Source organism: Paramormyrops kingsleyae, chromosome 24 (assembly GCF_048594095.1).
Source record: "Paramormyrops kingsleyae isolate MSU_618 chromosome 24, PKINGS_0.4, whole genome shotgun sequence".
In the NCBI taxonomy this organism is placed as follows: Eukaryota; Metazoa; Chordata; class Actinopteri; order Osteoglossiformes; family Mormyridae; genus Paramormyrops; species Paramormyrops kingsleyae.
Genome location: NC_132820.1, coordinates 3,582,408 through 3,608,875, shown reverse-complemented (window position 1 = coordinate 3,608,875; position 26,468 = coordinate 3,582,408). Strand labels below are relative to the sequence as shown.

The 26,468-nt window shown below is 44.7% G+C and overlaps 1 protein-coding gene and 11 non-coding genes across 14 annotated transcripts in view; 1 reads left to right on the top strand and 11 right to left on the bottom strand.

Annotated features, from left to right (window-relative positions):
- Positions 1 to 1,920: 1,920 nt before the first annotated feature.
- Positions 1,921 to 2,013, bottom strand: trnai-uau (transfer RNA isoleucine (anticodon UAU)). Its single transcript is given in 2 exon segments — positions 1,921 to 1,956; positions 1,976 to 2,013. It is a non-coding gene; the product is annotated as a tRNA-Ile (tRNA).
- Positions 2,014 to 3,157: 1,144 nt separating this feature from the next.
- On the bottom strand, positions 3,158 to 3,250 carry trnai-uau (transfer RNA isoleucine (anticodon UAU)). The gene is given in 2 exon segments: positions 3,158 to 3,193; positions 3,213 to 3,250. It is a non-coding gene; the product is annotated as a tRNA-Ile (tRNA).
- A 1,144-nt stretch (positions 3,251 to 4,394) lies between these two features.
- trnai-uau (transfer RNA isoleucine (anticodon UAU)) lies at positions 4,395 to 4,487 on the bottom strand. Its single transcript is given in 2 exon segments — positions 4,395 to 4,430; positions 4,450 to 4,487. It is a non-coding gene; the product is annotated as a tRNA-Ile (tRNA).
- Positions 4,488 to 5,630: 1,143 nt separating this feature from the next.
- Positions 5,631 to 5,723, bottom strand: trnai-uau (transfer RNA isoleucine (anticodon UAU)). Its single transcript is given in 2 exon segments — positions 5,631 to 5,666; positions 5,686 to 5,723. It is a non-coding gene; the product is annotated as a tRNA-Ile (tRNA).
- Positions 5,724 to 6,140: 417 nt separating this feature from the next.
- trnai-uau (transfer RNA isoleucine (anticodon UAU)) lies at positions 6,141 to 6,233 on the bottom strand. Its single transcript is given in 2 exon segments — positions 6,141 to 6,176; positions 6,196 to 6,233. It is a non-coding gene; the product is annotated as a tRNA-Ile (tRNA).
- A 737-nt stretch (positions 6,234 to 6,970) lies between these two features.
- On the bottom strand, positions 6,971 to 7,063 carry trnai-uau (transfer RNA isoleucine (anticodon UAU)). The gene is given in 2 exon segments: positions 6,971 to 7,006; positions 7,026 to 7,063. It is a non-coding gene; the product is annotated as a tRNA-Ile (tRNA).
- Positions 7,064 to 7,800: 737 nt separating this feature from the next.
- trnai-uau (transfer RNA isoleucine (anticodon UAU)) lies at positions 7,801 to 7,893 on the bottom strand. Its single transcript is given in 2 exon segments — positions 7,801 to 7,836; positions 7,856 to 7,893. It is a non-coding gene; the product is annotated as a tRNA-Ile (tRNA).
- A 742-nt stretch (positions 7,894 to 8,635) lies between these two features.
- trnai-uau (transfer RNA isoleucine (anticodon UAU)) lies at positions 8,636 to 8,728 on the bottom strand. Its single transcript is given in 2 exon segments — positions 8,636 to 8,671; positions 8,691 to 8,728. It is a non-coding gene; the product is annotated as a tRNA-Ile (tRNA).
- A 737-nt stretch (positions 8,729 to 9,465) lies between these two features.
- trnai-uau (transfer RNA isoleucine (anticodon UAU)) lies at positions 9,466 to 9,558 on the bottom strand. Its single transcript is given in 2 exon segments — positions 9,466 to 9,501; positions 9,521 to 9,558. It is a non-coding gene; the product is annotated as a tRNA-Ile (tRNA).
- A 376-nt stretch (positions 9,559 to 9,934) lies between these two features.
- Positions 9,935 to 10,027, bottom strand: trnai-uau (transfer RNA isoleucine (anticodon UAU)). Its single transcript is given in 2 exon segments — positions 9,935 to 9,970; positions 9,990 to 10,027. It is a non-coding gene; the product is annotated as a tRNA-Ile (tRNA).
- A 1,144-nt stretch (positions 10,028 to 11,171) lies between these two features.
- trnai-uau (transfer RNA isoleucine (anticodon UAU)) lies at positions 11,172 to 11,250 on the bottom strand. The gene is given in 2 exon segments: positions 11,172 to 11,207; positions 11,213 to 11,250. It is a non-coding gene; the product is annotated as a tRNA-Ile (tRNA).
- Positions 11,251 to 14,237: 2,987 nt separating this feature from the next.
- The window catches only part of LOC111850745 (rho GTPase-activating protein 24), a 15,552-nt gene continuing 3,321 nt past the window's right edge, over positions 14,238 to 26,468 (top strand). Inside the window, exons 1-7 of one of the 3 annotated variants that reach the window (XM_023824967.2) lie at positions 14,238 to 14,527; positions 17,932 to 18,048; positions 22,669 to 22,876; positions 23,780 to 23,912; positions 24,042 to 24,115; positions 24,270 to 24,391; positions 24,838 to 25,744. In XM_023824967.2, coding sequence (XP_023680735.2) covers positions 14,458 to 14,527; positions 17,932 to 18,048; positions 22,669 to 22,876; positions 23,780 to 23,912; positions 24,042 to 24,115; positions 24,270 to 24,391; positions 24,838 to 25,744 — 1,631 coding nt within the window. In that variant the 5' untranslated portion in view covers positions 14,238 to 14,457. Of the gene's footprint in view, positions 14,528 to 17,931; positions 18,049 to 20,931; positions 22,107 to 22,668; positions 22,877 to 23,779; positions 23,913 to 24,041; positions 24,116 to 24,269; positions 24,392 to 24,837; positions 25,745 to 26,468 lie in introns of those variants that run through there. The other 2 variants (XM_072706518.1, XM_023824952.2) reach the window with 2 other exon arrangements.

The window sequence follows — 26,468 nt, the reverse complement described above, 5'->3', positions numbered from 1 at the left end:
TTTTCTAGGAAACCAGTCCTTCATACGACACAGACACCAGTCCATATGTATTTGAATTGTGGGAGGAAACCCACGTTAAAATATAAATAGCCCGCAACCACTGAGACGTGAGGCCATAGGCCAGCCCACTAAGCCTCTATGGCCTGTTATGCCATGTTAATTGACATGATGAAAAGCTTGTAAAGTTAGTATTTTTCTGTGTTAGAGGTACCTGCACATACTTTCCAATCCCCAACTTTTTTCAAATGATTCTCTGATTACATTTATTTGGCAGATGCTTTTATTAAAAGTAATTTACGTTCGAGATAGCAGGGTCAGTCAGTCCCTGGAGCAATTGGGGGTTATTGGTCCAATAGTGAAGTCACTTTGCCAACCAAAGGATTCGAACCAGTGACCTTCTGACCATAGATTATTAAAACACATAGCCATACATCACTCTTATACTACACTTGTGGTTTGTTTTCACTGGCTGAGAGTTGTCCATGGTTCCCCACAAAATGTGCTGTGGCAGGCATACAGAGTACAGGGTTATGGCAAGAATCAAGTCAGTGTCAGCTCAATATCACTCCCTTCCTGGTTTGTTAGGTCACGTCACATAGATAAAAGCACTGCACTGACCGGGTCAGCACTGCAGCTTAGAGAGGGAGTCCAGTTGTACCAAAAGCTTTCAGCCTGCTTAGTTCCTTCCTCCTGCTGAACTGAACAGTGGCTATTCTGTTCTATTCTATTCTATTCTATTCTATTCTGGGCTTCAAAATTTCACAATTTGTCTTTCAATTTACCTAATCTTTCAAGGATTCTCCATTCTTGTTTTTCTGGTGTATTGTCAGTTGCATATTTTTAAAAATCTGTGCAAATACAAGTGATATACACCGCTCTGTTGTACCACTGTTGTTTTGGAATATTTGGAGTCATCATTGGTCAGTTACAACAACATATACTTTCAATGATCCAAATCCAATGATTTAATGATTTAAAATCCGAATCCATCTTATATCCAAAATGGCATGATTGAGAAGCGTTCATTGTTGAAATAACAGTTCATTGTATGACAACAGGAGCTGTACTGTACTAACCTGAGGTTAGTGGTTACAAACACAGCATTCAGGGTTCATAGTGTGATGCATGCTAGCAAAGGCAAAGTTTTTGCTCCAGGTGAGGCTCGAACTCACAACCTCGGCATGGATATACACCGCTCTGTTGTACCACTGCTGTTTTGGAATATTTGGAGTCATCATTGGTCAGTTACAACAACATATACTTTCAATGATCCAAATCCAATGATTTAATGATTTAAAATCCGAATCCATCTTATATCCAAAATGGCACGATTGAGAAGCGTTCATTGTTGAAATAACAGTTCATTGTATGACAACAGGAGCTGTACTGTACTAACCTGAGGTTAGTGGTTACAAACACAGCATTCAGGCTTCATAGTGTGATGCATGCTAGCAAAGGCAAAGTTTTTGCTCCAGGTGAGGCTCGAACTCACAACCTCGGAGCTTACGTGTATACACAAATTTAACTATAGAAATGAATTAATGCCAGAATACTCACTCTGTTGTGGCATAACATTACAAATCCATTGGGTGATATACACCGCTCTGTTGTACCACTGTTGTTTTGGAATATTTGGAGTCATCATTGGTCAGTTACAACAACATATACTTTCAATGATCCAAATCCAATGATTTAATGATTTAAAATCCGAATCCATCTTATATCCAAAATGGCACGATTGAGAAGCGTTCATTGTTGAAATAACAGTTCATTGTATGACAACAGGAGCTGTACTGTACTAACCTGAGGTTAGTGGTTAGTGAGGTTAGTGCTCCAGGTGAGGCTCAAACTCACAACCTCGGTTACAAACACAGCATGCAGGGTTCATAGTGTGATGCATGCTAGCAAAGGCAAAGTTTTTGCTCCAGGTGAGACTCGAACTCACAACCTCGGCATGGCCCCGCTTGCACTGCTGTATAAGTACCGCGCGCTAACCGATTGCGCCACTGGAGCTTACGTATATACACAAATTTAACTATAGAAATGAATTAATGCCAGAATACTCACTCTGTTGTGGCATAACATTACAAATCCATTGGGTGATATACACCGCTCTGTTGTACCACTGTTGTTTTGGAATATTTGGAGTCATCATTGGTCAGTTACAACAAGATATACTTTCAATGATCCAAATCCAATGATTTAATGATTTAAAATCCGAATCCATCTTATATCCAAAATGGCATGATTGAGAAGCGTTCATTGTTGAAATAACAGTTCATTGTATGACAACAGGAGCTGTACTGTACTAACCTGAGGTTAGTGGTTACAAACACAGCATTCAGGGTTCATAGTGTGATGCATGCTAGCAAAGGCAAAGTTTTTGCTCCAGGTGAGGCTCGAACTCACAACCTCGGCATGGATATACACCGCTCTGTTGTACCACTGCTGTTTTGGAATATTTGGAGTCATCATTGGTCAGTTACAACAACATATACTTTCAATGATCCAAATCCAATGATTTAATGATTTAAAATCCGAATCCATCTTATATCCAAAATGGCACGATTGAGAAGCGTTCATTGTTGAAATAACAGTTCATTGTATGACAACAGGAGCTGTACTGTACTAACCTGAGGTTAGTGGTTACAAACACAGCATTCAGGCTTCATAGTGTGATGCATGCTAGCAAAGGCAAAGTTTTTGCTCCAGGTGAGGCTCGAACTCACAACCTCGGAGCTTACGTGTATACACAAATTTAACTATAGAAATGAATTAATGCCAGAATACTCACTCTGTTGTGGCATAACATTACAAATCCATTGGGTGATATACACCGCTCTGTTGTACCACTGTTGTTTTGGAATATTTGGAGTCATCATTGGTCAGTTACAACAACATATACTTTCAATGATCCAAATCCAATGATTTAATGATTTAAAATCCGAATCCATCTTATATCCAAAATGGCACGATTGAGAAGCGTTCATTGTTGAAATAACAGTTCATTGTATGACAACAGGAGCTGTACTGTACTAACCTGAGGTTAGTGGTTAGTGAGGTTAGTGCTCCAGGTGAGGCTCAAACTCACAACCTCGGTTACAAACACAGCATGCAGGGTTCATAGTGTGATGCATGCTAGCAAAGGCAAAGTTTTTGCTCCAGGTGAGACTCGAACTCACAACCTCGGCATGGCCCCGCTTGCACTGCTGTATAAGTACCGCGCGCTAACCGATTGCGCCACTGGAGCTTACGTATATACACAAATTTAACTATAGAAATGAATTAATGCCAGAATACTCACTCTGTTGTGGCATAACATTACAAATCCATTGGGTGATATACACCGCTCTGTTGTACCACTGTTGTTTTGGAATATTTGGAGTCATCATTGGTCAGTTACAACAAGATATACTTTCAATGATCCAAATCCAATGATTTAATGATTTAAAATCCGAATCCATCTTATATCCAAAATGGCATGATTGAGAAGCGTTCATTGTTGAAATAACAGTTCATTGTATGACAACAGGAGCTGTACTGTACTAACCTGAGGTTAGTGGTTACAAACACAGCATTCAGGCTTCATAGTGTGATGCATGCTAGCAAAGGCAAAGTTTTTGCTCCAGGTGAGGCTCGAACTCACAACCTCGGCATGGATATACACCGCTCTGTTGTACCACTGCTGTTTTGGAATATTTGGAGTCATCATTGGTCAGTTACAACAACATATACTTTCAATGATCCAAATCCAATGATTTAATGATTTAAAATCCGAATCCATCTTATATCCAAAATGGCACGATTGAGAAGCGTTCATTGTTGAAATAACAGTTCATTGTATGACAACAGGAGCTGTACTGTACTAACCTGAGGTTAGTGGTTACAAACACAGCATTCAGGCTTCATAGTGTGATGCATGCTAGCAAAGGCAAAGTTTTTGCTCCAGGTGAGGCTCGAACTCACAACCTCGGAGCTTACGTGTATACACAAATTTAACTATAGAAATGAATTAATGCCAGAATACTCACTCTGTTGTGGCATAACATTACAAATCCATTGGGTGATATACACCGCTCTGTTGTACCACTGTTGTTTTGGAATATTTGGAGTCATCATTGGTCAGTTACAACAACATATACTTTCAATGATCCAAATCCAATGATTTAATGATTTAAAATCCGAATCCATCTTATATCCAAAATGGCACGATTGAGAAGCGTTCATTGTTGAAATAACAGTTCATTGTATGACAACAGGAGCTGTACTGTACTAACCTGAGGTTAGTGGTTAGTGAGGTTAGTGCTCCAGGTGAGGCTCAAACTCACAACCTCGGTTACAAACACAGCATGCAGGGTTCATAGTGTGATGCATGCTAGCAAAGGCAAAGTTTTTGCTCCAGGTGAGACTCGAACTCACAACCTCGGCATGGCCCCGCTTGCACTGCTGTATAAGTACCGCGCGCTAACCGATTGCGCCACTGGAGCTTACGTATATACACAAATTTAACTATAGAAATGAATTAATGCCAGAATACTCACTCTGTTGTGGCATAACATTACAAATCCATTGGGTGATATACACCGCTCTGTTGTACCACTGTTGTTTTGGAATATTTGGAGTCATCATTGGTCAGTTACAACAAGATATACTTTCAATGATCCAAATCCAATGATTTAATGATTTAAAATCCGAATCCATCTTATATCCAAAATGGCATGATTGAGAAGCGTTCATTGTTGAAATAACAGTTCATTGTATGACAACAGGAGCTGTACTGTACTAACCTGAGGTTAGTGGTTACAAACACAGCATTCAGGCTTCATAGTGTGATGCATGCTAGCAAAGGCAAAGTTTTTGCTCCAGGTGAGGCTCGAACTCACAACCTCGGCATGGATATACACCGCTCTGTTGTACCACTGCTGTTTTGGAATATTTGGAGTCATCATTGGTCAGTTACAACAACATATACTTTCAATGATCCAAATCCAATGATTTAATGATTTAAAATCCGAATCCATCTTATATCCAAAATGGCACGATTGAGAAGCGTTCATTGTTGAAATAACAGTTCATTGTATGACAACAGGAGCTGTACTGTACTAACCTGAGGTTAGTGGTTACAAACACAGCATTCAGGCTTCATAGTGTGATGCATGCTAGCAAAGGCAAAGTTTTTGCTCCAGGTGAGGCTCGAACTCACAACCTCGGAGCTTACGTGTATACACAAATTTAACTATAGAAATGAATTAATGCCAGAATACTCACTCTGTTGTGGCATAACATTACAAATCCATTGGGTGATATACACCGCTCTGTTGTACCACTGTTGTTTTGGAATATTTGGAGTCATCATTGGTCAGTTACAACAACATATACTTTCAATGATCCAAATCCAATGATTTAATGATTTAAAATCCGAATCCATCTTATATCCAAAATGGCACGATTGAGAAGCGTTCATTGTTGAAATAACAGTTCATTGTATGACAACAGGAGCTGTACTGTACTAACCTGAGGTTAGTGGTTAGTGAGGTTAGTGCTCCAGGTGAGGCTCGAACTCACAACCTCGGTTACAAACACAGCATGCAGGGTTCATAGTGTGATGCATCTAGCAAAGGCAAAGTTTTTGCTCCAGGTGAGACTCGAACTCACAACCTCGGCATGGCCCCGCTTGCACTGCTGTATAAGTACCGCGCGCTAACCGATTGCGCCACTGGAGCTTACGTATATACACAAATTTAACTATAGAAATGAATTAATGCCAGAATACTCACTCTGTTGTGGCATAACATTACAAATCCATTGGGTGATATACACCGCTCTGTTGTACCACTGTTGTTTTGGAATATTTGGAGTCATCATTGGTCAGTTACAACAACATATACTTTCAATGATCCAAATCCAATGATTTAATGATTTAAAATCCGAATCCATCTTATATCCAAAATGGCACGATTGAGAAGCGTTCATTGTTGAAATAACAGTTCATTGTATGACAACAGGAGCTGTACTGTACTAACCTGAGGTTAGTGGTTAGTGAGGTTAGTGCTCCAGGTGAGGCTCAAACTCACAACCTCGGTTACAAACACAGCATGCAGGGTTCATAGTGTGATGCATGCTAGCAAAGGCAAAGTTTTTGCTCCAGGTGAGACTCGAACTCACAACCTCGGCATGGCCCCGCTTGCACTGCTGTATAAGTACCGCGCGCTAACCGATTGCGCCACTGGAGCTTACGTATATACACAAATTTAACTATAGAAATGAATTAATGCCAGAATACTCACTCTGTTGTGGCATAACATTACAAATCCATTGGGTGATATACACCGCTCTGTTGTACCACTGTTGTTTTGGAATATTTGGAGTCATCATTGGTCAGTTACAACAAGATATACTTTCAATGATCCAAATCCAATGATTTAATGATTTAAAATCCGAATCCATCTTATATCCAAAATGGCATGATTGAGAAGCGTTCATTGTTGAAATAACAGTTCATTGTATGACAACAGGAGCTGTACTGTACTAACCTGAGGTTAGTGGTTACAAACACAGCATTCAGGCTTCATAGTGTGATGCATGCTAGCAAAGGCAAAGTTTTTGCTCCAGGTGAGGCTCGAACTCACAACCTCGGCATGGATATACACCGCTCTGTTGTACCACTGCTGTTTTGGAATATTTGGAGTCATCATTGGTCAGTTACAACAACATATACTTTCAATGATCCAAATCCAATGATTTAATGATTTAAAATCCGAATCCATCTTATATCCAAAATGGCACGATTGAGAAGCGTTCATTGTTGAAATAACAGTTCATTGTATGACAACAGGAGCTGTACTGTACTAACCTGAGGTTAGTGGTTAGTGAGGTTAGTGCTCCAGGTGAGGCTCAAACTCACAACCTCGGTTACAAACACAGCATGCAGGGTTCATAGTGTGATGCATGCTAGCAAAGGCAAAGTTTTTGCTCCAGGTGAGACTCGAACTCACAACCTCGGCATGGCCCCGCTTGCACTGCTGTATAAGTACCGCGCGCTAACCGATTGCGCCACTGGAGCTTACGTATATACACAAATTTAACTATAGAAATGAATTAATGCCAGAATACTCACTCTGTTGTGGCATAACATTACAAATCCATTGGGTGATATACACCGCTCTGTTGTACCACTGTTGTTTTGGAATATTTGGAGTCATCATTGGTCAGTTACAACAAGATATACTTTCAATGATCCAAATCCAATGATTTAATGATTTAAAATCCGAATCCATCTTATGTCCAAAATGGCATGATTGAGAAGCGTTCATTGTTGAAATAACAGTTCATTGTATGACAACAGGAGCTGTACTGTACTAACCTGAGGTTAGTGGTTACAAACACAGCATTCAGGCTTCATAGTGTGATGCATGCTAGCAAAGGCAAAGTTTTTGCTCCAGGTGAGGCTCGAACTCACAACCTCGGCATGGATATACACCGCTCTGTTGTACCACTGCTGTTTTGGAATATTTGGAGTCATCATTGGTCAGTTACAACAACATATACTTTCAATGATCCAAATCCAATGATTTAATGATTTAAAATCCGAATCCATCTTATATCCAAAATGGCACGATTGAGAAGCGTTCATTGTTGAAATAACAGTTCATTGTATGACAACAGGAGCTGTACTGTACTAACCTGAGGTTAGTGGTTAGTGAGGTTAGTGCTCCAGGTGAGGCTCAAACTCACAACCTCGGTTACAAACACAGCATGCAGGGTTCATAGTGTGATGCATGCTAGCAAAGGCAAAGTTTTTGCTCCAGGTGAGACTCGAACTCACAACCTCGGCATGGCCCCGCTTGCACTGCTGTATAAGTACCGCGCGCTAACCGATTGCGCCACTGGAGCTTACGTATATACACAAATTTAACTATAGAAATGAATTAATGCCAGAATACTCACTCTGTTGTGGCATAACATTACAAATCCATTGGGTGATATACACCGCTCTGTTGTACCACTGCTGTTTTGGAATATTTGGAGTCATCATTGGTCAGTTACAACAACATACACTTTCAATGTTCCAAATCCAATGATTTAATGATTTAAAATCCGAATCCATCTTACTGTATATCCAAAATGGCACGATTGAGAAGCGTTCATTGTTGAAATAACAGTTCATTGTATGACAACAGGAGCTGTACTGTACTAACCTGAGGTTAGTGGTTACAAACACAGCATTCAGGCTTCATAGTGTGATGCATGCTAGCAAAGGCAAAGTTTTTGCTCCAGGTGAGGCTCGAACTCACAACCTCGGCATGGATATACACCGCTCTGTTGTACCACTGCTGTTTTGGAATATTTGGAGTCATCATTGGTCAGTTACAACAAGATATACTTTCAATGATCCAAATCCAATGATTTAATGATTTAAAATCCGAATCCATCTTATATCCAAAATGGCACGATTGAGAAGCGTTCATTGTTGAAATAACAGTTCATTGTATGACAACAGGAGCTGTACTGTACTAACCTGAGGTTAGTGGTTAGTGAGGTTAGTGCTCCAGGTGAGGCTCAAACTCACAACCTCGGTTACAAACACAGCATGCAGGGTTCATAGTGTGATGCATGCTAGCAAAGGCAAAGTTTTTGCTCCAGGTGAGACTCGAACTCACAACCTCGGCATGGCCCCGCTTGCACTGCTGTATAAGTACCGCGCGCTAACTGATTGCGCCACTGGAGCTTACGTATATACACAAATTTAACTATAGAAATGAATTAATGCCAGAATACTCACTCTGTTGTGGCATAACATTACAAATCCATTGGGTGATATACACCGCTCTGTTGTACCACTGTTGTTTTGGAATATTTGGAGTCATCATTGGTCAGTTACAACAAGATATACTTTCAATGATCCAAATCCAATGATTTAATGATTTAAAATCCGAATCCATCTTATATCCAAAATGGCATGATTGAGAAGCGTTCATTGTTGAAATAACAGTTCATTGTATGACAACAGGAGCTGTACTGTACTAACCTGAGGTTAGTGGTTACAAACACAGCATTCAGGGTTCATAGTGTGATGCATGCTAGCAAAGGCAAAGTTTTTGCTCCAGGTGAGGCTCGAACTCACAACCTCGGCATGGATATACACCGCTCTGTTGTACCACTGCTGTTTTGGAATATTTGGAGTCATCATTGGTCAGTTACAACAACATATACTTTCAATGATCCAAATCCAATGATTTAATGATTTAAAATCCGAATCCATCTTATATCCAAAATGGCACGATTGAGAAGCGTTCATTGTTGAAATAACAGTTCATTGTATGACAACAGGAGCTGTACTGTACTAACCTGAGGTTAGTGGTTAGTGAGGTTAGTGCTCCAGGTGAGGCTCAAACTCACAACCTCGGTTACAAACACAGCATGCAGGGTTCATAGTGTGATGCATGCTAGCAAAGGCAAAGTTTTTGCTCCAGGTGAGACTCGAACTCACAACCTCGGCATGGCCCCGCTTGCACTGCTGTATAAGTACCGCGCGCTAACCGATTGCGCCACTGGAGCTTACGTATATACACAAATTTAACTATAGAAATGAATTAATGCCAGAATACTCACTCTGTTGTGGCATAACATTACAAATCCATTGGGTGATATACACCGCTCTGTTGTACCACTGCTGTTTTGGAATATTTGGAGTCATCATTGGTCAGTTACAACAACATACACTTTCAATGTTCCAAATCCAATGATTTAATGATTTAAAATCCGAATCCATCTTACTGTATATCCAAAATGGCACGATTGAGAAGCGTTCATTGTTGAAATAACAGTTCATTGTATGACAACAGGAGCTGTACTGTACTAACCTGAGGTTAGTGGTTACAAACACAGCATTCAGGGTTCATAGTGTGATGCATGCTAGCAAAGGCAAAGTTTTTGCTCCAGGTGAGACTCGAACTCACAACCTCGGCATGGCCCCGCTTGCACTGCTGTATAAGTACCGCGCGCTAACCGATTGCGCCACTGGAGCTTACGTATATACAGAAATTTAACTATAGAAATGAATTAATGCCAGAATACTCACTCTGTTGTGGCATAACATTACAAATCCATTGGGTGATATACACCGCTCTGTTGTACCACTGTTGTTTTGGAATATTTGGAGTCATCATTGGTCAGTTACAACAAGATATACTTTCAATGATCCAAATCCAATGATTTAATGATTTAAAATCCGAATCCATCTTATATCCAAAATGGCATGATTGAGAAGCGTTCATTGTTGAAATAACAGTTCATTGTATGACAACAGGAGCTGTACTGTACTAACCTGAGGTTAGTGGTTACAAACACAGCATTCAGGCTTCATAGTGTGATGCATGCTAGCAAAGGCAAAGTTTTTGCTCCAGGTGAGGCTCGAACTCACAACCTCGGCATGGATATACACCGCTCTGTTGTACCACTGCTGTTTTGGAATATTTGGAGTCATCATTGGTCAGTTACAACAACATATACTTTCAATGATCCAAATCCAATGATTTAATGATTTAAAATCCGAATCCATCTTATATCCAAAATGGCACGATTGAGAAGCGTTCATTGTTGAAATAACAGTTCATTGTATGACAACAGGAGCTGTACTGTACTAACCTGAGGTTAGTGGTTACAAACACAGCATTCAGGCTTCATAGTGTGATGCATGCTAGCAAAGGCAAAGTTTTTGCTCCAGGTGAGGCTCGAACTCACAACCTCGGAGCTTACGTGTATACACAAATTTAACTATAGAAATGAATTAATGCCAGAATACTCACTCTGTTGTGGCATAACATTACAAATCCATTGGGTGATATACACCGCTCTGTTGTACCACTGTTGTTTTGGAATATTTGGAGTCATCATTGGTCAGTTACAACAACATATACTTTCAATGATCCAAATCCAATGATTTAATGATTTAAAATCCGAATCCATCTTATATCCAAAATGGCACGATTGAGAAGCGTTCATTGTTGAAATAACAGTTCATTGTATGACAACAGGAGCTGTACTGTACTAACCTGAGGTTAGTGGTTAGTGAGGTTAGTGCTCCAGGTGAGGCTCAAACTCACAACCTCGGTTACAAACACAGCATGCAGGGTTCATAGTGTGATGCATGCTAGCAAAGGCAAAGTTTTTGCTCCAGGTGAGACTCGAACTCACAACCTCGGCACTGCTGTATAAGTACCGCGCGCTAACTGATTGCGCCACTGGAGCTTACGTATATACACAAATTTAACTATAGAAATGAATTAATGCCAGAATACTCACTCTGTTGTGGCATAACATTACAAATCCATTGGGGACACACATCTATTGTACGTATGTCCACTAAACTTCTTTAATCCCTTTTGGAAAAGGCCGAAAGTCACCGCACTATCATCCAGTGACGCCATCGGTTACATTCGAACACTGGGAGAACATCGCCCTCTAGTGTCCAGCGTGATTGATCCAGCATTTATCATTGCGATGGATTGTTTCTGATCACTGCGAATAAAGTAAACGTATAACCGCTTAAATAATCCAGTTTATTTAAATAACGAATCTGTTGGACTGAAATTGTACATTCTATATGTATTATATCGGGGAGTAAGTAAAATACAAAAGAAAGTAAACAAACACAAGACATTTACTGTAGTGCTTCACCTTTTCACGTATTTTTCATAATATTTGCCTGATTGACCATTAATATAGTCTAATGTGGTGCTAAACTAATTGAAATGTTTGCAAAATGTAACCAAAACGAGGCAAGTGTTGTCAAACACTACAGAAGACAGTAGGAGGTGCTATGTGTACAGTATATCAATTGAGATACCATTGCCGCCTTGTGCTGTTGGACTCGGATCCACAAAGTCAAATCAATAACCACTACTGATATCACAAAACTTACAAAGGAGGCTGGTCTTTTCCCGCACCTTGTCATGCTATATTTAAACGTTTAAAATATTTCTCTTCCTTATCATGCTTTTTCAAAGCGTGTTCATTCGCCAACTTCACTTGACTGCAAACACACGTTGTCCGGCAAAGGGCCGGTGAAAAGCATTTAATCAACATCTTTATTGAAATGAAAACATGTATAGCAAGGGAGAGTAATGGCTAACCTTGGATTAAACGTGACTTTCTTTTCATTTTCTTGAGTCCCTCTCTGTACTGGTTGCAAATGGAGTTGTGTGTATTGACACAGAGAGAATTAAAAGCTTTCAGCAATAATTAGGCGACTGTGAATTGTGGTCATGCCAGGGAAGTAAACTCAGCCATTACCGTAGTGACATTAATAACACTTTGCATCGGGAAAATGAGCCCGCGTTTGTGAACAGATAAATCCTATTCGGTTTAAATTCTGTCCGCTTTTGTAAATGATATATTCGTCATAGGAATGGACTCTGCTGTCAGAATTAGGACCCTTCGAAACGCTGACAGTGCAGGGAGCAGATTAAACGTTTTCACTTGACACGACAGACAGCTTAAAATAAGCAACGCATACCCCCCCCCCCCCCCCCCCAAAACCAGCTCATTAAATACATCACATCATATTCTATCCTTCGTGTGTTACAATAAGGCTGTCTGCCTGTACATAAATAAAACTTTGGAATACCTCATTTCTCCATAGTCACAACCCTTCTTTGAATATATGTGTGTTTTTTGTTCACGTACTAAGAGCAACGCTTTGCCTCCCCACACAGAAACATCTACAATTACACACATAAATGGACGCATAGATTTTCAGTCTTAAATCAGTCTTAAACTCGATGATTATAAAACCTCTGCTTACTGCCATTAACCCTGATGGTTCGCTCTAAGAGATCAGAGATGTCTTCCTGTACGTCTCTTCAACATGCCTGATTTATTACCACATGCATTGTGACGAATTGGATTTGCGCGAATTATATTGACTGATTCTGTTCATAGATACAGGAATTATAACTTGTTTATGCATGATACAGTCAGTATGTCTATGTCAAATAATATTAGAATTAATAGTAATTAAAGATACATCCATCCATTTTCTGACACCACTTGTCCTATTTAAGGTTGCAGGGGGTCCGGAGCCTATCCTGGAGGCTACAGGTGTACGAGGCCGGGAACAACCCAGGATGGGGCGCCAACCCATCGCAGGGCACAGTCACACACCATTCCAATTAACCTCAGTGTGTTTTTGGATTGTGGGGAGTTCCCGGAGGAAACCCCGTGATGATACATGGAGAACATGCAAACTCCACACACTCGGAACCATGGCAGAGACTCAAACCCAGGTCCCAGAGGTGTGAAGCAACAGTGCTATGCACTGCACTGCAGTGCCACCCCAATTTAAATGACATATAATAATAATTATAAATACATTACACTGGCTGTAAAGTGCTATAGAAAAATTTGCATGTTAAGGATGGCTTGACAGTGGATATCAAATTCCATATAGATCTTTATTAAATAGACAGAGTACAGAGATGGAGACACTAATAAAGGGATAAAGGGCACAGCAGCCAAATGAAAGCACTGTAATGGCGTTCTATCCTGCATGACCCTTCTAGTTCAATATCAAGATCTATATTTGTGCTGCCCGTCCCCCCGGATCAGAGCAGGATAAATGGCACGTTCACTCGCAGCCGACAGATAAATGTTGCTTGGCGCACCCTCCCCGAGCAGGGAGTACTGTAAAGCAACTTCCATGCCCGTCCGAGCGGCCAGACAGATTTTATGGACGCGGTAAACTCTGAAGTGGGCACCGTTTTTCCTGGCAAATTAAATGGGGCCCTTCGTCAGGATCGATATATCGCGCAAAAAAAAATAAATTCTGCCAGAACGGCGAGCATAAATCTATGGGCGGGGAAGGCAGGCTGGAGGGGGGGACCGGCTCCTCTTAGCGTAATGGATGCCAGTTCAAAAGTTTAACACATCAGGCGCACACGCGCTCTATTTATTACCTTTTGCTTTGTGTCTGTGTTAGGGCACACACGTTGGCCGTCATCAAAGCAAACACTGAACTGGGCAGATGCATTAGGGAGATTGGCTGGACCCCTGTACTATAATAATTACGGCGCTTGGATGCTGAGATTGTGGTTTCTGCTACTTGTGCGCGCGTGTGTGTGTGTGTGTGTGTGTGTGAGTGGGGTTGGGGCTGACTGTGGTACAGAGCTCTCCCTGCTTCTCCCGCTCCCTCCCCCGGTACTCTCAATGGGACGGGACTATCTGATTATTGATAAGTGGGGGGGGGGTTGATGAGGGAGACACGCAGGGAGATGGTGGGCGGCTTTCCAGACCATGGCCAGGACCAGAACGTTCCCTGCAGACGGCGTGTCAGTGCTCCGGTTGCACGTTCCAGGAGGGATGTCTCAGCCCTGCACCTAAGGAAGTATGAGGCTACTCAGATACACATCTGGAGGTCTGGATTCGGGGCTCCACGGTGATTGAATGCTTCACGAGTGAATGAAGACGCCCCGAATCATGGGACTCACCTGCTTCAAGTCCTGGAAGTACGACTGCGCGGCAGGAAAAGGTAAGCTCATTTCGGGAGCTCCGGCCGACCCCACCTACCGTTCACGCATGGGAGCGGCGATCCGTCTTCTGGGCGAGTACAGAGTATTCATCAATAGCTACAGCTCATTGCTATACGTGCCAGCCTCCCTTCAAAACCATCCCACTGCTCATTTTCTGTGGATCTTCATTCTGGTGCCAAACCAGCAGAGTCGGGAAGATTATAGACTGAGCAACCATAGAGTCAGGTGATGTCTATCTACAGAAGTGCGTCACTAAGCCCACGGCACCATGGGAAGTCCTTTTTATCTACGATCCACTCCGACTGTGTATCTCGTCTCCTCTTGGGGACCCATCGCCCAGGCGCTGCCTTAGAAGATGCTTCCAGGCTTAGTTATCGCAGGAGATGTCAAAGATTATGCGCCTCTGCGTTTTCTAATCAGATTTACCACAGTCCATTAACAGGCAGACTTCTGTGAGCTGTTTCCCACACTCACGAGGTAAGACATGCTGGATCACTGGGCAGCCAGGAGGGGAATGCAGCAAATCAAAAAGTCGGACTTTGATACTCATGTTATACTTTGTTTCAAGGCCCAGTCAACAAAGAAGGCTGGACCTGAATTTAGAGAAGAAGCAGTGAGACAGAGGTGGTGGCCTGCAGCACGTTCACTGTGAATGCAGTTCCTGCATCCAGGGGATTGACCATCGGGGGGGGGTTTGGTTTTCTTTTAAGATCAATAGGTCAGTGCAGGAACCTTTATGTTATGTTTCTGTGACGGCGCCATAACAGTAACCCAGTATATACACAAGACATTTGATTGGTATAATCCATAGAGGAAAAACACACCAGCCGTCTCCTTTAACGGAGAAAGCTGTTAATCTACTGGGAGACGCTAAGCTTAGGTTACCCGCTTACAAGATCCTCGGGTTCTGTTTGTCTGGGTTAAGCGTCTCAATGTCCTTTTAATGCATCAGCTGCACCCAGCAGACGGCATGTTTGCTTCGTGCATTTTGCCTCCCTGTCCCACACTTTGGACAAAAGTATCTGCAAAATCAGTGAAATGTAAGAGTCTTTATACCAGGGATGCCAACTTTGGTCGGCTGGCCGTCGTGAGATTTTCAATTCGAGACAAGCCTGCACACGCATTTACATGTATGTAAGAGTTTTATTACCTTGTAAATGTAGGGTTTGCAGACTGCCCCAACGCTTCTCATGTAGCTAATTGTACATTTATAAAGGAATAATATAGGTTTGACGTAACATTTCTTGCGTGACAGTCTGAAAGCATGAGTGTCAGATGCGTGAGATTTGGCAACCCTCTATATGTGGGTCTAGGGCTGGTCAACCCAATGGGGGGGGGGGGGGTGCTAAAGCTCGCCTAGGCTACCCCGTGAGCTTCGACCAGCACTGGGGGGGTCATTAAGGACAACTGACAAAATGGCGTACACACAGCTAAGCAATCACACCGCTTTCCTAGTCAGCGCTGTAACCTGTTACTTCAGAACAACAGTCACACACACATTTCAGTAAAGATAATGAAATAGGCCTACATGACCGTACTTTTCCACACCCTTTCCTGCGGTCGCATCTTTACATGCGACGAGTGACTCCCGTAAATGTTTACACCGGAGTAGCCAGACGCTGCGGCGCATTGTGCGACGAGACATCATAGCTGGCTACGCGAGCCGGCCGGGGAGAATACAATTGACTGTATATTGATCAGGCACTTTAGATGGGCGTTTTATGGCTCCTGCCTCGTTAGGATGGGAGACTGCTCTGGAATGAATCACCGGGCTTCCTCCGAATGCGAGCGGAATTTGAAGTGGCCGTTAATCGGTGCCGGTACCCACATAATAATTAATAACTCCGGGGGGAGATGGAGGAACGAGCACTATAACTTTTAATTAAATTGGGATATTCAATTATCCTCCCCCCCCCCCCCGCTGAACCCCCCAACTACTTAAAGATAAATGAGCCTGTCCAATATATTCTGAGTGAGCATCCCGTTATCACAATTATCAGGAGGATAGTTACGGTCCAAGACTAAAATCAGGACAAGCTCCTTAAAGTACTTCTTTCACGGGTCGTCCGTTAGATTCATAAAGTTAATAGCAATAAGACAAGACATTTCATAAAAAAAAAATCAATTCGGTGAAACGTCCAGCTCAATGGAAGCTTGGAGGTTATTTGGTTCAGACAACCTGAAGGCCATTTCAATAGAGCAGGACAGGAAGTCAAAGGCAGACATTGTGATGTGTTAAAAACCTGATAATGAAATACGGCATTTTTACAGCGGCGGGGAATCACTATAGAGTCCGTGCTGTGTTATGTCATACCTTGTCACCTGGTCACGGATTGGATTTCCCGGTTGTGAGTAGCACAGAAGCTTACACATTATTGGCAGAGATTCAGAAAACTTCCAGTAGCGACACTGAACGTGTTTGCACAGGTAATTGTGTGTATTAAACCGAAGAAGAAAGACTGGAATAGACCATACATTATTTGATGGCAAATCAGAAACTATTAAACAAACCAATAAAAAATTCCATTTACCATCTAGGGATGAATGCATGTGGTTTGGATAAAGAGACACAAAAATGAACGGCATCCTTACATGCTATTATGTATCACAAAGTATAGTTAGCTAAACATGTTTTATTGTTCATGATCCTTATCACTATGCAAAGACGTAGCTGAACTATAATATTCACTAGTACACAACTGTATAAAACTGAATTTATATATCCTCAGAACTACTTTATATGACAAACAATATCCATACAGACACTGCAGTTTTTTTTACATTATTTCTACAATTTTAACCATACCTGCAGACCACACAAGGATAATGATGTTTTTTTTTATGTTATTAGGTGAGAGTGACGTTACTTTATCCTTGGCGATCGCAAACTCAAACCAGTCACCACATCCTTCAGTTTCATTTTTTGCCACCTTTGACATTCATGCATTAAAGTTGGACATTCAGTTAGTCTCAGCACTTTGGTTATTTATTTGACTGCGAGAAACATTTACTCGCTTTGCATTAAAAACTGATTTACACAGACAGATCAAGACGGACGACACAGAGACGTGTACAGGCCTACATCAGAGGAAGGTTCATTTGTGATTCTGCACATTGCGTTTCTGCAAAAACATTAAAAGATAATCTAAAAAGCTTTGAGTCTGGTTCTGAAATGTGAAAGTGGGCTTATTGTACTCATTAATCATCAACCAACAGTGTAATTTCATTATTTTTAGAAAGAAAAACACAATGACGCATAATTTGACAGGCTTGTAATCTGCAGTTACCAATTGTCCTGCTTGATGTCTTGTAATGTTTCTCAGTTAACAAAGATTAAATAAAACTTTCTGCTTAACATGTTTGTATTACTCATTTATGTCATTTTTTTTACATTCCCGTCAAGGCGGAAACAGGGATGTCTTGGTCAGCCCAGGATCCTACTTCTTCTTGTCCAACAGCTGTGGCCAGGGGGAAGAGTGGCTCAAAACCCTGAATAAGGGCGTCTGGATCCCCTTCACAGGTACAGTCTGAGCCTTTTATATAGCGCCTTTCAAGACACCCGAAGTGCTGTACAGAACCAATGGGGAGCCACTTCCACCCCCACCACTGTGCAGCCCCCACCTGGATGACGTGACAGCAGCCATTCTGCACCAGTACGCTCACCACACAGTAGCTAAGGTGGTGAAGGGGCAGGAGAGAATTCGCCAGTTAGATACTGGGGATGATTAGGAGGCCAGATTTGAAAGAGCCACAGTGGGCAATTTTAGCCAGAACATCGGGGTACCACCTCTACTCTTTTGAAAGGGATCTAACCTCAGATATTCAGGATCTCGGTTCTACGTCTCATCCAAAGGACGGCGCCACTTTTACAGCACAGTGTTACTGCACAGGGCCACTGGGACCCACACAGACCACAAGGCAGGCTAACCTGTTGGCCACAGTGTCCCCATCACTGCACTGGGACCCACACAGACCACAAGGCAGGCTAACCTGTTGGCCACAGTGTCCCCATCACTGCACTGGGACCCACACAGACCACAAGGCAGGCTAACCTGTTGGCTACAGTGTCCCCATCACTGCTACAGTGTCCCCATCACTGCACTGGGACCCACACAGACCACAAGGTAGGCTAACCTGTTGGCTACAGTGTCCCCATCACTGCACTGGGACCCACACAGACCACAAGGCAGGCTAACCTGTTGGCCACAGTGTCCCCATCACTGCACTGGGTTATTGGGACCCACACAGACCACAAGGCAGGCTAACCTGTTGGCCACAGTGTCCCCATCACTGCACTGGGACCCACACAGACCACAAGGCAGGCTAACCTGTTGGCTACAGTGTCCCCATCACTGCTACAGTGTCCCCATCACTGCACTGGGACCCACACAGACCACAAGGTAGGCTAACCTGTTGGCCACAGTGTCCCCATCACTGCACTGGGACCCACACAGACCACAAGGCAGGCTAACCTGTTGGCCACAGTGTCCCCATCACTGCACTGGGTTATTGGGACCCACACAGACCACAAGGCAGGCTAACCTGTTGGCCACAGTGTCCCCATCACTGCACTGGGACCCACACAGACCACAAGGCAGGCTAACCTGTTGGCCACAGTGTCCCCATCACTGCACTGGGTTATTGGGACCCACACAGACCCAGACCACAGGAAGGGCTCACCCACTGACCACACCACAGACCTCTTCCAGCAGCAACCCAGCTTTCCTAGTTGGTCTCCCATCCAAATGCTGACCAGGCCCAGACCTGCTTAGTTTTAGGTGGATTACCTGGGCTGAACTGCAGCTGTTACAGCTGCGGGCTGCAGCCTCTATAAACACTTACATATGACAGAATGTCAAAAGTTGTTTTGGTGATTCTTCTGCTCAGCTTCTCCGAACTGCAGACCCTGCGTGTCAGGGTTACCATGGAAATGCGTTTCTCCGGCACTTGGAAATAACCTGGGAATCACAGACCAGCACTGCATGTGTCCGTGCAGCCATAACATTGCTCAGAGTCATCTTCCAGCTTACTATGTATATCCAATCGTCTCTTAGGCTGGGGAAATTCCAGCGCCACCCACTCCAATCTAGTGTCAACAAGTTCAATAGTTTCCAAATAGTTCCAGACTCACGTTTTGGAACGAGAAATTCTCCGAAAACTGTAGAAAAAAGCTAATTTTTATTACCGTCTGAAAGCTACTGTAGGTCACCATGTTCGGCATACAGCCGGAAATCACATGAGGTAATAAACCATAAACGCGATCGGCGATGATGTCAGTCCCAGACCACGCGCATTCGACCCAGTACTCTGAAGAAGGCTGTGAGAGAACAGCTGCTTGTTACGGTTTGAGGACGTCTGGCCACAACAATGAGCTATCAGACTGGCTTGGAATGCATGCGGTCTGCATTTTGGAGGTCATCAGTTTGAGATCGTGCTACTGCGGTCAGAGGATATAGATTACACTCCCTCGTATGCCTAGTGAGAGATCGGGGGGGAGGGGAGCTCACAAATTAAACTCAGAGACGTTCCCGTGGTTCTCACTGCATTCATTTGGAAGGACGGTCAAAGCAACGTGGCTTAAATCGCCGAAACCAGCTTTGGTAACCCTCTGGCTAAAAGAGGGAGGCGTATATGCGGGGTTGCCTTTAAGAGTCTGTGACTTACTCCTCCGCATTAACCTGACGCGTTAATAAGTGGACACCCCAGATCTATCCCTCAGTCTGGCAACCGAAACCTACAACACATGACAAAGACCTTTGTGCGCTGCCCATCTTTGGGAGTGACACAGTTCCACGCTACATGCAGGGCAAGAAGGCACCCTTTTAATGCATCATACACCTCATCAGGGAGATCGAGGCCCAGACAAAGCATGGATCCCATTACATGTAACGCAATCAATGTCTTTTCATTGACTTTACATGTACGTCTCTTATTTAGCCATGACATGTATGCTAAGCTAATTTCTATTTGTAATAATATGCCGGGGAAGTACACTGTAACTCTGTTAGCCGGAAAGCTGATTGAACGCTAAATGCTAATAGCCAATGAACCAGGAGCCGAGAGCCGCGACGCGTCGGCAAACTCGATCCAGAAGTTATATGTCTGGGCAGCTTATCAGAGAGGGAGAATGGGGGTCGTGGGGGGCGTCAGACCCATGGGTAAAATAAATTAGCCAGCCAGCCAGCCAGCAACGCGGGGGGGGGGGGGGGGGGGGGCACGGAATGGTGCTTATTTTTAGTAAACCTGTAATATTATTCCATCACGTTCATTTATTAATAACCTCAGGAGGAGAGAGAGAGGGAATCTGGCGTGTTAGCTGGCTGCGTGCTGGTCTTGCTGTCCGGAGGTGAGCACTGTGTTTTGCTGGGGGTGTGAGGAAGGGGCCTGGGGGGGGGGGGGGGATTGATAAGAAGGAAACGGCAGAGGACTCCCGCCATCCCAGAAATCCAGAGCGCGTCAGAGGCAAAAAAAAAAAGAAAAAAGGGTAATTAAACTCCATCCACCAGCCAGAATGACAAAAAAGCGCATTCCTGAGAAACATGGCAGGCACAGCGGACACTCAGGAATTAGGAATGACTGCTCCCTACTGGACTTCCTGCAAGACGTGGGAGTAGATTCCCGTTACAGGAGGGTTGAGTCAGGATAACATGGTTCCTCTCAGAAACCAGACAAAGGTGGGGGGGTTATTCCGTGAGGGGATTCCAGTTCATTTGGCACATATGGGCTGGAGGTGGAAAAAGGGAAGGCAGCGACCGAGGAAACGAGGGACGTGGGAAAGAGAGGAGCTGAAGGAGCATTTAAGCTGCAGAGAAGGTTCACCGAGGAGGAGAAGATCTCCAGTCCTGCTACCGAGGGCGGAAAGTGCCGGAACGTGGTGGCCTTTCGCTTCTTATTTGATTAGACTAATGGTGCCCATCGCCTACTCAGCAGTCGCCCTATGAGGCTCAGCAGTCATAAATTCCTTAGATATTTTCAGCTGAGAAGAACTGAAGAGCAAGTCTACCTAAACGAGGTGAAGATCCTTACTTGGACTTTGATACAAAGAGGTTTAATTTAATCCAGGTTCTTAGCGATACTTTGGCTAAATCTGGATGCACTTCTTGAGGACTTGTTTGTTTTATACATAGAGTACAACGCCGGTGGGAGTATTTTTGGGCTGGACTCGCGGAGAGACTAAAAAAGGGATGCAGCTGGGCTAGTGGAAGAGAGAAGAACCTTATCCGTACACCTGAAAGAGAAGCAGTGTGAGGGAGGCTGGAGCAGAAGATGTTTACTAAACAAGAGCTGTAGGAGCAGATAAAGGAGGAGGGGCGAAGGCACGCAGGGACACGTCAAGGCCGGGACGCTACCCACTGGCACCCGCAGACAGGGTTCTGTCAGAGCGCCGCGGCGGATTTCCCTGGCGTATGGCGTGAGCGCGGCAGGCAGGCGGGGGGCCAGAGCGGGGTGAGAAAAGCCAGCGAGGCGACAGCTGAGAGATGCCCGAGGGCACCCGAACCCGAACCGGCGGCCGGAGCGGCGCGCATCTCTCCCACGCCGTCTACAGGAAGATCAAGAGGGCACTCAGCTTCCGCAGACGTGAGTGCAGCCGATCCCCCCCCCCCCCACAGCCGGCTCCGGTCGATGGACAGTCAGCGGGTCCAAGCGGGCCGGGTCACGGGCTCTCAGATCAGAGCTGCGGTTCTGGGCTTATCAAACTTCATTTAGATGTGAATGAAATAAGGTACGATTCAGATTTAAAGGATTGATATAAGTACTGGTCATTTTAAAACTATTTCCTTAACATATAAGCTCTGAAAAATGAACAAGACAAAAGATATTTCTGGGGTAATGGCTATTTTAAGGACAAAATGAAGGTTGGTTATGCCTGAATTCTTTCCTGGATGGTGATGTCTGTCTCATTGCTTTTTATATAATTCTTCCTCTTTCTTACACAAGACCAGGAGTGTCACTAGAGATTTATGAAAAGCGGGTGTTAAGCATATACTGGGGGCGTCTGATGCAAATGGTGTTCATATTTTAACTAATTAGCTGAAGCACCAGGAAAGCGCCCCCTAGTGGTGGCCCTGAGTAAGATGGGGCTCGCAATGTCATGCTGTCCACGGAGTCCAGCCCCCCACCAGTATTGCCTGACTTGCAGGTGTGTTCGGGCAGCGCCTGGAGGAGACTGTCGTGTATGAGCAGCGGTACGGCGAGCGCGTGGTGCCCCTAGTGGTGGAGCAGTGCGTGGCATTCATCCGCCAGCGAGGCCTCCGGGAGGTGGGGCTATTCCGGCAGCCTGGACAGGCAACGCTGGTCAAGGAGCTGCAGGAGGCCTTCGACAGCGGAGAGAAGCCCTCTTTCGACAGGTAGCCACTCCTCCCCCACACCTGGATATGAGCGTGAGCGGACCGATCTGGCTTAACCAGCTGATCTTCAGCTAACTAGTACTTGTGCCTGGTAGAAAGTCACTGTTTCGTGCCTCCTGGTAGGTCCAGTGAGCCCAAGAGCTGGATTTTTGAGCGAGCAAGATAACTCCTCAAATTTAAAGTGTCAGTTCACACTATAACTGAAAAAGGTGTTTTTGATGGGCTCTGGTGCTATCTATCCATCTAGGCTGTTCTGCTGTGAGTTGCCTCATTTTGGAGATACCGGCCATAGAAATGTGGGTCTTCTCTCAAAAATAATGAGACTGAATGAGTGACATCACTGGACAAAACATACGAGCAGGAGCAGCCAACGGTATCTTCTCTGGAGTCATACGATTGGTGTGTGGAATTCGGTAGAGGGAAATAGTTCCTGCATTAAACTGCTCACTACAAAGTCTACGGATTATCGTGAGGAACCGGGTCATGATTTCTGGTAAGAGATGTTGCTGTTGAATTTATCAAATTCATTTTCTTGGTACTTTAATCACCACAGAAAGAACGCCATACAGTCCCATTATATTCCAGAGAAGACCGATATTTTTACAGGCGATATATCCCAGCAGTACAACCTTGATGGATAGATAGCACTAAAGCTTCTCCAAAACGTATCTTTTATTTCAGTTTTGGGGTAAACTGCCCGTTAAGGTGCCAGGGCCAAATGTGAGCGAACAAAGATCCTTTTAAGTCCTTTTAAACTGGGCTACCTTAAATCCGACAAATTATCGAGCTAACCAACAAGTCTCGCGTCAGGATACAGGCCCCAAATGTCTTAATCCACCGGTGATTCACACCGACTTGTGCGTTACTCTCGTGTGACACACGTGTGCGTCCCGTGTTCCCCAGCAGCACGGACGTGCACACGGTGGCCTCGCTGCTGAAGCTGTACCTGAGGGAGCTGCCGGAGCCCGTCGTGCCCTTTTCCCGATACCAGGACTCCCTTTTCTGCGGCAAGATGATTCAGGCTGACAGAAAGCAGGTATGTGGCCTGTAAACAGCCTCGGCCGCCATGTTTGGCCGTGAGAAAAACCTCAAATGGGTGAAATCTTCTGTGAAATGATAAAACGGGACACAACCCCCTCCACTGGTGGTTTTTTTTCTTCCTCAGGGTTTGGAGGAGCTAAGGAGGCTTTTACAGGAGCTGCCTGTGGTCAACTTCAACTTGCTGCAGTACATCTGCCAGTAAGCGTGCGGTCGGCCATTTTCTGCTCCTGGTTGTGATTGCTCCAGTACAAATATTTCTTTTAAAATGTTTACCCACCTGTATAAATTACACTTCAACAGCAAGAGCAACAAGAGATGTGGGCCAACGTGGCTGCATGTTTGTGTTCTTCAGGTTTTTATACGAAGTTCAGTCCTTTTCTGACTGCAACAAGATGAGCACCCAGAATTTGGCAACCGTGTTCGGGCCCAACATCCTACGACCCAAAGCTGAAGATCCTGAGAGCATCATGGAAGGTATGCCTAGGGAAGAGCGTGCAGGAATTTGCATGTGAGTCTCATATTCTGTTTCACTGTCTGTAACTAAAACATCACATGATCACTATCCCTCTGTTTATGTAACAGAGAAGAATGAATGAGGCGTTCGGTACAGATACAGCTTCAGCAATCAAACACAAACACTCACTAGAGACCCATTAGCGTGATCTAGCTTTAGGATGTAAGTCATACAAGTGATGTGTGTTCTGTAAACTCGTCCTGAGTCCCCCTCAACCTGATCTGACACCCATAGGGCGGACAGGTTTGGTTGAAATTCCCTCTCCCTGCCTACGGGGGGCGCTCACTCAGGCAACTCGTCCTCCGTATCAACTCTCACATTCACCCATCTGTCACTGAGCCATGTCAATGGCTTCCGTGGCCTGGTTTTGCGAGTGCGAAGTTTCTGCGTCTGTCGCCCCCCCCAGGGACGGCGGCGGTACAGCAGCTGACGGCGGAGCTGATCAGTGAGCATGCAGTCCTGTTTGTCAGAGACGGGGACGCCGAGAGCAGAGCCACTTCCGGATCCGGTGGCTTCCGTTCTCATGGACGCATTGGGGAGGGTGTAGCAGAACCAGCTGCACGGTTACACCGCTCTTACCTAGAACCTTCCGAAAAAGCACTCCCCGTTCACCAGCTGGGCTCTCGGCCGCCCCTGTCTCCTGTCACTAAAGAGCTCTCCCAAAGCCCATCGGGCTCGACCGTACCCGCAAGCCAGTACCCCCCCCCGGGTCCCAGTGACCCGGCACGTGATGACACACGTCCGACCTTCTCCGACTCCTCCAAAACGGGAGCCACTCCCCCCACAGCTGCGGCTCCCCCGGCCTCCTCAGAGGTTCCCACGCCTACGTCGGTGTCGGATGGCTGTGGTCCAAGAGCAGCTCCAGTGAGGATGCAAGACGGCGGACGTGGCGGCTTGCGGGACCGGCACAGGAGCGCCGGCGCGTACGACAGCACCCTGTCCGTCTACGACAACATCGACGCGGGTTTCGCGGCCCGTGCCAGCAGCGCGCCGCCCCTGGATGCCACGGAGAACGGGCCAACAAGCTCCAGCAGCAGTCCCTGGTCCTCCTGCGAGATCCTCCTCCAGGACGAGGGCACCGCCAAGGGACCGGGCCCCAGCCCCTCCCCCTCCCTGAGGGCCGAGCCCGAGGAGCCCCGGGTGAACTCAGCGGCCTCCTCGGCGCTGACGGAGACCATCCTAAGCAGCGGCAGCAGCGACGTCTTCCTGCCACCCCTGTCGCCCACACCCTCCAGCGCCATGCAGTTCCTGTTGGCCGGTCTCCAGCAGCAGATGGCCAGGCAAAAGGCAGAGTACGAGGCGCGCATCAAAAGGTAAGCCGGCCCTGCGCCTGCACACGGCCACTGCAGAAATCACCAGTGTTACTATGGCGACCCTCAATAGGACAAGCAGAAAATGGATGGACCGACTATAGCTTTCATTTTTGATTTTAATTCGGAATCCAGTTTGGTTTTCAGCGTGGTTTTATTCGCTTTTATTACTATTTATCGGTGGTGGGTCGGCGCCCCATCCTGGGTTGTTCCCAGCCTTTGCGCCCATAGCCTCCAGGACAGGTTCTGGACCCCCGCGACCCTGAATAGGACAAGCAGGTATAGAAAATTGACGGACGGATGGATGGAAGGATTGATGGATGATATATTTTAGTTTCAGTTTAAGTTGAACAGCTATTTTATACGGCTGATATATAGGATATATATGTCCAAGAACACACAGTTCATTTTATATACTAATGTCCTTAAAATGGGCAAAACATGTTCCAGGTGTTATAATAGATCATTATAACAATAAATCATTACTAGCTAAACGGTATTAAAAATGGTAAAGTATTTGATGTTTATTTTATTTGTTAGATTCGGAAGCAGTATTTATAATTTTCGTTTAGTTGTAGTTTTTCATTTTCATGTCACTTTTATTTCTGGTTACATTTTTTTTTCCTTATCTTGTCCTCATTAAGAATAATAACCCAGGAAATTACCCTGCTTTTTAAAACGGTAAACTATTTAAATTGTTTCATATCCTTGTGATATGTCTTCTACA